The sequence below is a fragment of the Panicum virgatum genome, chromosome 3N, assembly GCF_016808335.1.
Source record: "Panicum virgatum strain AP13 chromosome 3N, P.virgatum_v5, whole genome shotgun sequence".
Lineage (NCBI taxonomy): Eukaryota > Viridiplantae > Streptophyta > Magnoliopsida > Poales > Poaceae > Panicum > Panicum virgatum.
Window position 1 is genome coordinate 22172940 of NC_053147.1, and position 11959 is coordinate 22184898.

General features: G+C 42.4%; 1 protein-coding gene across 1 annotated transcript; it reads right to left on the reverse strand.

The window, feature by feature from the left end:
* Window positions 1-237: 237 nt before the first annotated feature.
* On the reverse strand, window positions 238-8977 carry LOC120667666. Its single transcript, XM_039947695.1, has 18 exons — window positions 8512-8977; window positions 7950-8058; window positions 7702-7777; window positions 7328-7387; window positions 7154-7226; window positions 6973-7077; window positions 5919-6540; window positions 5645-5838; window positions 5456-5564; window positions 5165-5313; window positions 4547-4752; window positions 3375-3744; window positions 3201-3258; window positions 2991-3095; window positions 2076-2133; window positions 1270-1445; window positions 1074-1131; window positions 238-993 (listed from the first exon to the last, which is right to left on the reverse strand). The coding sequence occupies exons 2-18, from the start codon at window positions 7977-7979 to the stop codon at window positions 698-700; spliced, it is 2745 nt and encodes a 914-aa protein (XP_039803629.1). The 5' UTR covers window positions 7980-8058; window positions 8512-8977; the 3' UTR covers window positions 238-697.
* Window positions 8978-11959: the final 2982 nt, after the last annotated feature.

Genomic DNA, 11959 nt, shown 5'->3' on the forward strand with positions numbered 1-11959 from the left:
TCACAAACATTTTTTGCGTTGTAACAGATCGAGAGAGCAACGCCGTCGCCTCCGGGACGGCCTTTTTTTTAAAAAAAAAAGAAATCGGGACGGCCATCAATGGCTGTATTAAAAAAAAAAGTCCATTGATGGCCATCACATGGTCCAGGGAAGCCTACAATCTGTACAATACCAGAGCCTAGACTTGCAGCTTGCTGGGACTGCACGCCATAAATAAAGACAAGAATACACAAGTTGTAGGGTTGGAGAGATACTGTCTGGTGGATTCGGGGGCTTCCCAGAAAATTTACAGCACTCATCAAGAAAGATTACAGATGACAATGGATCCAGTTGTTTTTGAATTCTGGCACAAATTATGATCTAGCAGACCCAAAGCAATCTAATAAATAAGTAATACTGCACTAAACTTGTTCTGAATACATCTCCATCCAGCACAGCCTATGTTTTTTTTTTTGGATGAGGTACCAAACCCAGCGTAGTCTGTGGATACAACTAAGTGGTAAGCACTAACAAAGAGAGTTGTCTTCCAGCTCCTGCCTGGTTACCACTGAAGAACCAGTATCTAATCAGGAGCACCAAAAGAATAAAACGGTAGAATCCAGGCCAAACCTTGTGAATCAACTCGGTGTAACCTGTTCCTCAAGTCAAGTTTGACGGTTCCAGTGAGCCCACTTTCTCGTATCCTGACGCTAAGTTGCTAACACACGTTGCAGCTCCTCCGGCAGTAACCGGGCAACGCTGCGGTTCCCACCATGTACTCTGGGTTCTTTATGCACTCTCCCAGAGCTGCCCATTTCTCGCAGCTCTCGTTCTGGTCGGTGCAATTGCCTCGTGTGTGATGAACCTTGTCAAACGATGCCACGCGGATCCACTTGGTAGCTGACCATTTCTCGCCCTTTATGACCGGGCATCCAGCGTGGAGGCTCATTGAATCGGTTGTGCCATCTGGGCCAAGGTTGAAGAAAAGGAGGGCATCCCCTCTTCGTGGTTTCACTGGGGAAGAAATTGCATATTCATTGAGAAGTATACTAAAGTTAGGAACACCCAAAACTGCTCTGGTTAGAAAACTATACCTGCAATGCCTTTCTGAGCACACTCTGACAAGGTTGCATCTTTAGCGTCGTCAAACTCCTTTCAGAAATCCACAGATAATTGTCTAATATGAGACCTCAAATAAGCTGTGAATGTGCATAAGAGATGCATGTACCCAAGAAAAAATGTGAACCATTTTCTTAAGTGCTACCACCACAAAACTAAAAGAAAAATTACCTCGGCCAAGGGGAAAACTGTTTCCCCTCCTTCTTCCACATCAGTTAAGTACAAAAGAACAGTAGCATAGCGATGACCACCACGGACAGTGTTAACATTGTCAGTAAAGTAATCATAGTGTGGTTCATACTTCTCCCCATGCTTATATCTTAGGATTTGGATATCTTCACCATTCTCTGATTACAATAGAACACCCATAAGCAAAATACTCAAAATTATCACTCAAAAAGCAATACAGATATTTTATTCTTCTGGCAGGTCCAACCTGTACACGAGATTGGAAAATATAAGCAGAAGGGCAACAAGGAAAAATGTCAAAACAACTTATTCTATTATCGAAGCAGAACAATAAGGTGTTAGAACAGACGCACAGAGAAAAACCTTTGATAAGCTAATCCTCAGAATCAGATAATATAGCTTGGCACTAAAGAACTTGCCTTGCTTATTTAGGTAGAGTATGCAGTAGATTTGAAGCTACTATTGATACATGCATACAGCCAACTAACGTGAATAGCCATTTTAGAGCACTCAATAAATTGATCTGAGAAATAGTGGGTTGTGAATTTCTATAGCCATTAAATGGAAGGCAAGATTCGACCCATAGATGATGTCCTTCTGCAATATTTGCTGAAATTGCAAGGTACTCTTATCATGCAACTTGTGACACGAACTACATATGATTCCACAAAAGGAAATAAGATTGCCAAATATAATCTGCAAAACATGTTCTATTATTAGGAGTTTTGAGCCTCCCAAGTTGCAACAATAAAGAAGTACAGTATTACTTCCTTAATGAGAGCCACAACCTTTTGGAAGGAATGTCCATGCAGCAATCTTGTCCTCTATACCCGCAACAATTGGATCCTACACATTTGAGCATCACTGTTCATCAAGAAATAATCAAATAACCATGTAAACAAATGAAATGTTTCAACAGCTGACTGTACTGTACTCTTGGACTCGAGTTACAATCAATCATAGGATTAAGAGATATTTGATGCCTAAAGAAAATCTGTGTATATGAACAGCAGATTGACCCCACCTGGCATGTTTCACGTAATAAAAAATCCCCATAAGATAAACCCTAATTCAATCTTTATCCAAATTAACATGCCAAAGAGATGCTCAGCATCCACTGATAGACCAGATCAATCTTAAGACTTGTTTTACTGCCTACCTATGAGTTGGAAAATGAATGCGCATCCAGAGCTAATTTGGTTTTAAAAAAATAAACCAATTAGCTTGCCCCAAAGGTCATATATTTTAGAAAACTGCTGGTGTATCTATCAAATTGTAAAAAGATAGAGGAAAGTAATATAGAATGTTTCGGAACTCCCCATTCAGCCATTCTCATCCATTCAACCACAGTGGCATTTTTTTGTTTTGTTTCCGCTTCCTCCTCTTTAGCAATATTTTGTATACAAAAAGGGTACCTATGCAATACTCATCAGTGTGGATGGGCCAAAAATGGAATTTAGCTTGCGTTGAATACAAGGTGGCATATCCCATAACAACGTGTTCATTAAAAGATTCTGCATTTTAGGGGTAGTTTATGATCATCGAACTAGTGAGATGCCCTCTGCTAGAGACGATGCAATATGATTGAGCAACACTATGGCATACTGATGTAGAAGAGGATTCTTATTTTTGTTTTGCAGAGGCAATACCAAACAGGAAAAGTAAATAGGCGGTAGGATAGTAAGAACTAAGAAGGGCCTTACCTGGCCTTTCCTGAGGAAGGTGCCGGAGCTGGTGCGGACTTCACTGAGCGTGTTCTTGCCAGACATGTTATCGGCGACTGCCGACCTCTTGAGCTCAGCTCTAGCCTGAAGAAACGCATATGAAGAAATCCCAAAATTCAGTAAATTTCGAGCTTTCATGATATCAGAGACAAGCGTTCTGTGGACTGAGGGCGGCAGAGTGGCACTGACGAGGGAGATGAGGTGGTTGGCCTCGTCGTAGCTGAGGAAGCTCTGGTACAGGAACACCCTGTGCCGTACAGTCGCCATGGCTTGCGCATCAGTCAGCTCATCCGGTTTCGATGAAATCGAGACGGCAAACAAGCAGAACAAGCGATCGATCGAATGGGGATGGGGGCTGCCTACCTGGGTTTCCAGGAGATCTGGCGCGAGTGGTGCGGGTACACGACGGCCGCCGGGTACACCGAGCTGCCCTTGCCGCCTCTCCCGTCAGCGCCGCAGCGGCCGGCGAGGAGCGTGAGGAGGAAGGTGAGGAAGGCGAGGAGGAGCCGCGTGAGGGCAGGAGGGCGGTCCCCTGCCCATGGAGAACACGGCGCCATTGCAACGGAGAGATCTCTCACCCACCCACCTGCTCCTGCTCCTGATCCGGAGGAAGAGAGAGAGGGAAGGGAAGGAAGAGGCGTGCGGCGGCGCGCGGGGATGCGAGCACGGCGGCGGCGAGGGGCCCGTTGGAAGTGGTCGCCACGTTCCGCGGGTAGAGAGACAGATCCCGCCGCTCAAGTCCCCACCCCGTCGATCGAACGGCCACCCGCGCGCCAGAGGAAACGTGCGCGCACGAGCGGCAAACGACCGCAGGCAAACCCAAGTACCCAACTACCAATTTCTTAGCTGGTCAAATCCTACGAACAATTTCTTAGCCATCTGGTCCGACTTCTCGATTATTAATTTACAGGAGAAAATGATTTTTAAAGACAAGGTACACACAGATAAACTACCAGTCCTTCATCGATTCACAATAGTTAAGAATCAAGTAACAAATAGAGGAGGGCATAATGTACATTTGGAAAGAGCGTTTCTTTTCAGTAAGATTCAGTTCCTGGAAGACTCAAAACTTGACACAGCTACAAACTACAAAAGTCAAAATACAAACTTTGAAAAGAAAAAAAATGATTTGGCTGCTATATTGGAAGCAAATGAGCCAATATTGTGGGGGAAATTTGGCAGGTATACACAACATAAACTAATGACTAACTGCTGCTTTCGAAACTGTACTCTGATTACATTTGCTGTACAACAAAAAAACCATATGATCTCCAATCGTATCTCTCTGGTTGCAGAAAATTTCCCTGAGAAACAGATACCTAGACGTCCTTGTGTAGGTTCCGCGGTACCGTGTTCGTGAGTCACACAAAAATCTAATTGGTGATTTAGGTCCTGGCACCTGCAGTATCATACCGAGAATAGTAGTTAGTCGTGGCTATGCAAGTATGCGTTACTGGACTTTACAATGTTTTGTGAGCTGCTTAAGGACACGTGGATTGCTGCAGAGTTTAATATAAAATCAAGAAGAAACATACTTTTGTTGTGCTTACTTGTCGGTAACAGCTCTTCAGCACCGATTCTAATGTTAGTGTTTGATGAGCGCCGTTTTGATTTGCCATCTAGCATTTCAACCTCCACGATAAAGGTTCCGCAGACAGGACGGTGGTCGGAAAATTTAGACTCCCCTCGGAAGTAGGACAACTGAGCAATACCATCTCCATGCCATAGTATTCTATCACACCTGAACATGTGGAACACTAGGCGGTCGGTAACTTGTACGATATTAATCATGGCATAGTTGATTGAACAGGTAATACATTAGACCAGTAGTTGGCATGGAAGAAAAATGAAATGACATTGCAGACTCAAATTTTGAGAAATGTAATTCATGAGTACGGAATTTGTGAATCATCTGGTTTTTTTAGTGAAATATGAGAATGATTCCTCTAATCCTCTTTTATGTTTCCATAAACTTGACCAACTTGCTGTCACAATGTGATGTACCACATCTATAAGAAAATCATCTTGTGGTACAAAAACAGGGGCAATGCCAGGTGATTAGGTTGCAAATACGTTTCTGCAGTCTGGACTATGGATAACTTATAGCATACTAGATCTGAAATTTCTGAGGCTATCTTTGACATTGTACTTACCAGGCTGGGGTTCTCCTCTTTTTCTTTGATGTGGCTGTCTCACCAGCATAAGAATCAGAGTTGCAAGAGTACTTGTATGTGGGGGCAAAATATATCTTCTCCTCACTCCACCCCTTGAACACTCTTCCAGACGCACGCTGGATATTGAGCTAAGAAAATATGTGTAAAATGTTAGTAAATTGTAGTATCATTTAACCAGAATATAAAATAAAACATGGGCTAGTTTCTCAATCCATAACTAGTCTTCCTAGACAAAAGAAGGTGCTCTATTTTCAGTAGTTTACTGTTTACCTGATCCTTCTCAAAAAGGGCATCCCAGTTGTTTTCAGTCAGAAGTTTCTTGGTATCTTCATAGCTCAAGGAAATACGGTAGTTCAGATCCCCTAACCATATTGCCCGACTGAAATACACATAAGGTGAATTAAAAAACATAGATGGCAGAAATAACCACTTCAAACATTTGCAGCATGACTTTCTTACTCATGATCAAGAATTCTCTCAGGGATTCTTGGCCCAGATCTTCTACAAATCCTTCGAAATTGTGTGAGCCTCAGAATCTCTAACACATCTATATTCCGCCTCAACTCATCTCCTTCTTTCTCACCTGAAGCCAAATGGCTGCAGATGAAACAAAAGCTCGTCTGATACAGTGTCATGCTTACTGATATACATCCCTGAAACAAAAAACAAGCATCACTTAAGGGATTTACTGCACAGTATGAAATACATTTAGATATTCCTTTTTGGTTCCTACCTTGTTTCCAAGATATCCCATTATTCCACGACCAACACAGGATGTTCTCAAATGGCCTATATGCTGCACTAGCTCTTTCTTTGCCCATACTGTGACAAAAATACCAACCATTTGTTTGCAAGATATGAGGTTATACTTAAGCTGGTCCCTGTAGGCAGAAGCAGCCGAAATAACGCCATCATCACTTAGACCAAATATATCATTCAATCTGTCATCCAATTCGTCCTCTTCAGAAGAGTCCATTTCATTAGCATATGCTTGTGGGCACCGAAAGCAAGCATCTTTGTAGGATTTTTTGGCCATTTCCACCGGGCAATTGCAGAATTTAAGCTGTTTTCTCCGGGATGGCATGTAAGATTTCCTGATGGATTTCAAGGACTTTTGAAAGATTACAGAACCACTAGCTGTTCTTGAACGGTTGGAGGATGAAGCATCAAGGCCTGGCGTTGATTGGGATGAGGTTGAATCAAGGGAGGGAGATGGTTTGTTCTGAAAAATATCAGCATCAGTGCCAACTTGTCTATTTAGCGCACGGTTTATAAGAGCAAGCCATCTTGCAGCTGGTTCATTGTCTTCTATCACAAGCACATTACCAGCATTGAGAGGGACAATTTCCTGAAACCTATCAAAAGATTAAATAAGGAAAGATGTGATGGCATCTTCTGTCAGGTTAAGCAATAAAAACAAATTGTAAGCCTTGACAGAAACATTAAAGTCATTTTGGAAAACAAAAATAAAGTCCAGAATCTCAGTTACAGTCAAAGAGATTATGGAATCTAAGAAATCAAGAAAGTCCAAGATATAATGAATACTGGAGTTGGCTTCTCCCTCCTGCTTTTGTTTCTTTTTTATTTTCTTTATTTGTTCCTTGTAGTTGTCTTGTAACACTGTCTCCTTAATGAAATACATGAATTGCACATTTTAAGAAGCTAAGTGAAAGAAACATGGAATAAAACGTACGGGAAATACCAACCATTTCTCTGAGAAAATGTTAGCACTGCAATTAACAATATTGACATGGATAAAATTCTGAGTTATAAATGAGAATGGTTACCCTAAAACATAAATATCTGAATGGTCATCAGCAGGAAGAAAATCATCCAATTTCAACTCAGCGGTAGGTGCTTTTCCTCCAACATTCCACGTGGCGACAAATATCCTAAATAAGGAACTAAAGATTAAGTAACTGTTCTGGTTTTCATGTATAAGTGAGCATGCAAGGTTAATTGTCTGACCTGATATGTTCATATTTTGTAGCGTTTGAAGAGTGGCTTAGAAAATGGCTTAGTCGTATGCTCCTAACTTCTGCTTCCATTTAGTCCACGAAAATACAAATAAAAATAAGCCAATCAAATTAAATATGTACCGTCGGTAGAGTAAGCTAGGGAGCAAATTGGATAGAAATCAACCTGAAAGTTTCCGGAAGGGGGACGAAGATGGTGACTTCGAGTTGCTTGATCCACATTTAGCTACAATAGACAAGAGAATATGAAAGTAATCAAGATAAATTAGCAAAGTTGTACTGAATGCAGTTTATACAAAATGCCAAGAGCCTGAAATGAAGAGATCGAGTGCAGCACCATATTTGAATTTGTTAGATCTCTTCATTTCGTTTCAGAACTTCAACATTTTTTAAAAACCAAAGTTCAAACTCATCACCATTTTCAATACAGATAGGATGAAATTTGATAAAGCTATCCTAAGATATATGTTGCCATTTATCAGCGTACTGGTGGACATTGAGTGTTGATGGAGTTTTTCAAAAGAACGATGATGAACTAACCTGTGGAGCAGCTTGCACGGTCTGTCCTCTTATCGACTTTCTTATCTTTTGTCCCAAAAAGCTTTGGCTGACAGCCCTATAGTACAAAACACAACACTTTTAAGTCAAGTGCTTCATTTAATTGCAATTATACGAATGCATTCAAGAATTACCTAGGCAAATAGAGGGGGAAAGAAGCGAGGACAGAAAATTCAGAAAGGATATGGTCACGATACGAACGCTGAAACAATAGGCACATCAACACATACCTTCATCTTTCCATCATCTGGGAAAGCCATCCCCTTTTGAAGTCAGAAGAACACATCCCCTTTTGAAGTCAGAAGAACAATGGCAGCTTTTACCTCCCAAACTTCAACCCTGAACAAATGATTTAATAGAATCAAAGGCTGATAACAGATCCTTTAGGCTATGACAAGTGTAATAAGTCATGAAACTAACTGAGAAATCCAGATATTAGCTGCAGAGAAAAGAAGCGTACGCATGGAATTCTGACAGGAAATATATATACGAAAAACTTCACTTTTTCACAAACAAGTACGAAAACTACGCCGGATCCAGACCGTTATTCGAAACCAAGTTCCTCTGTCGTTCGACTACAACAACATAAAAACACCGGAAAACTAACAAAAAAGATGCAATTTTTCACATAAAAAATCAAACATTACGTCCACAAGTCCCTCAACGAAGAATGGCCCTTTCAAAATCCAACCGTTCTCGAATTCAGAACGCAATAAGCAACAGAAGCAACGAGAAGGGACACAAAAGAGAAAAACATGGTAAACTACAGATTTCGCAGCAACAGAAACGCACCAATCAGCGGCTCCAGCGCCCAATCCAGGCCACAAACTCGGAGTTCCGCTACCCCCAGCCGAGAGCCCGGACCGCCGGAATCCTCCTAAAACCCCAGCGTAGAATCCACCAACTCCGCAACCATTCCTCCCAGACGCAACCAGAAAGGGCCGCCGCGGCGGCGGAGGGGCGCCTCAAAGCCGGGACTGGGTCTGCAGGAACCCGACGAGGGCACGGCCATCCGGGTCGGCCCCCTGCTCTCCTCCCCCGGGGATTAAACTACTCGGCCGCGCGACAACTGTACAGCGGGGCGTGGGCCGGCGCGGTTCCACGGCATTTCTTGGTGGGGATCGGGCGGGCAAATTGTTTACGGGCGCAGAGGCGCGTCGCGGGCACGGTCTCGAGCGGGTGGGGGTGGTTGACCGCGAGGCGGGGCGAGCGGGCGGAGAAGAGGAGGACGAGGCGAGGCGGGGCGAGCGGGCGGAGAAGAGGAGGACGAGGCGAGGGAGGCCAGAGAGCGCTTGAGCGGCGCACGTGCGGCTCGTCAGATTGGGTTGCGCGGGCGAAGCGGAGGACCTGGCCCACCTGACCTGGGGCCTGGGGGCGAGGTGAAGGTCGCCAGGACGAGGGGTGCCCTCGGTCAACAGCAATTCTATACATCTTCCGCAAGATGGGAAAGATATTAAATTTAGTGTTTTAGATTCCTGTGGAGTACATCAAGAAGATGAGATTGGAGCACAGCAGCGCTGCGCGCATGTGCTGTTTAGTGTGCATGACGCATGTACGGCTTCGTGCATGGCTGGTGGTGTGGGGATTCCATTTAGATTCAAAACTTTAATCCAATTTTTCTTTCAAACCGTAAATATATTTTGAATTCCGTTTCAACCATGATGCTATTTAGAATTTATGTAATAAAACAAGATCACATATGCATATGTTTTAATTAATTTTAGTTTTTTCTAAAAATATCAACAATCAAAGTATACTATTGCAACATTTGAGTATATATATTCAACATTTTGTACATACGGTTTCAATATTTTCATATAAAATGTTTAACTAGTTTATAAGAAATGTTACATTAAGTTTGAATGAATGTTGAATTTTGTATTTTAAAATATTGACCGTAGTAGTATAGAGAAAGTGATAGTTATTGATGTAGCTTGAAGAGGGAAAAAAATAAAAGAACGTCTTCCACCACCTGCACCTTCCTAATAAGTGGCGAAGTGTAAGCTGCACATACTTATTGCATATGCTTGTGTGATTCGACAACACGACACCAACAATAATGGACTTTGAGCTTTATAGATAATCTGTTATCTATCTTACAAAAGGGGTATAGGAGCCCCCGCCGGTCAACCCTGTCCTTGCGTGCTTTACACCACTGCCCTCGCTGCTTAAAACACTAAGGCCATGTTATATGCTGTGTACTCGAAATTTCAAAATTTTACAAGATTTCTCGTCACATCAAATTTTTAAAGGTATGCATGAAGTACTAAATATAGCCAAACAAAATAACTAATTACACAGTTTGACTATAATTTGCAAAACGAATCTTTTAAGCCTAGTTAACCCATGATGGGACAATAATTACCAAATACAAACGAAAATGCTACAATACTTTACACTTAAAACTTTTCGCATCTAAATAAGGCCTAAACTTTTCTTTCAAAAATAAAACACTACTAATCTTGCAATTAGTGAGCTCATGATTTCATCCTTGTCCAAAAATAACTGGAATAATCTTCATCAGTCTAGATGATCCCGATTCAGAAACTCAGAAGGATAAGATGAGGGTCATTGTAATACACCTTGGCTTGTACCAGCCTGTTATTTTGCCAGCGAGCTCTAGAGCATCGAGAGATCGAGATCACGATATTAGTACTTTCTTTTTTTTTAATATGTGTTGTTAAATGGAGCTAGGCGTCAAGAACGACCCTTTCATCCTAGGGTCGGTGACGTACGCTAGAGGCTTAGCAAGTACTCCGTAGAACGGAGAACACGTGTCACATGTTTTACCACTGGAATTCTTTGCACATACTGGATGTGTTTAGATCCGTAAAATAATGATAAAAATGGTCGCATCGGACACTGTAGCACACTGTAGCACTTTTCGTTTGTTTGTGTTAATTGTTGTCCTACCATGATCTAACTAAGTTCAAAAGATTCGTTTCGTCCTGTACATCAAAACTATGCAATTATTATTTTTATTTATCTACATTTAATGCTCTATGCATGAGGTAAAAGATTTGATGTGATAGGTGAATAGTAAAGTTTGGAGAGGAAAATTTTGGAAGTGAACAAAGCCGGTATATGCAAACGTGGAGTCCCAATTGACTAAAGTGCTCAGATCACAAAAAGATTACTGAAGTTTCTACTATTTTTTACTCCCATCTCCCTTTTGTTTGCTGATGTTTTACTCGATGATGATTGAACTGAATGAATGGGTGCAAGATGGTGTCGCAGCGCATTTAGTAGGTCAGTGCAGATCTGTGTGCAAGGCGCAGCGAATGCCTGCTCCAAGATATGATTCGGGCAGGAGGCTACGGCGAGCTCGCTGAAAGGATGCCATCATCGTTCCCATCATTAGAGGCGAGACCACTGGGGGGATTAGTGGGGGACCATGCGTGATGGCCATTTAAAAACGGCAGTGACAGCGAGCTCTCCTCCTCCTCCTTTTTCTTCCACGCAGGGGGGGTGATCCACGATACAGGCAATGGCAATTGGCAACGGCGATCGTCGTCGTCCAACCGTGCTTCTTTACGAGCCGACGAAAAATCTTCGGCCTTTTAGGGGAAAGCTTGGTATACTTGTCCACCGGATTGAGAGGGAGGGACCGTGACCTTTTGGAACCAGTTTGCTTAAACTTGCACGGTTCACGTCAAAGTTGCCTCTTATCTATACTATACTGCAACGTGCGGGTATGAACCTAATTGAAGAGAGAAAAAAAGTATTGCTATGCTATTGGACTATTGGAGTACAGTTTCTGCCATCAGAATTTTTAAATTTTAGTACCAAAGATTACACGCGCGAGTGCGCTGGGTGGTAAAATTTGTGGACATGTGAATTTGTTATGATGTCTAGGGAAGCTTAGCCGCTAAGCTTGCAAGGTTGATTTGTATGGCCCACGCTCAGTAATCAGTACCCAGTGGCGGAGCCAGAAATTCATGACTGGATATGCCATAGGTAAAAAAAATTCAAAATCAAATACGAAATATAATGGACAAAAAGTTATAATAATAATAACAAATTCACAATAGTGATCCAAGTATAAGTTGTAAACATGAATAATTAAATAATATTATAAAATAGTGGTCCGAGTAGGGCCACCGGTCGAAGAAGGGTCGCAGAAGGTGCGCCGCTTGCTGGCATCTTGGGCGCCACTGCAAGGCCGACAGTGCCCAGTGCCCCAACGGGCCGGTGGTCGGCACCTTCCGTCCTTCGCAACTCGCGTTAGGAGGAGAGGACA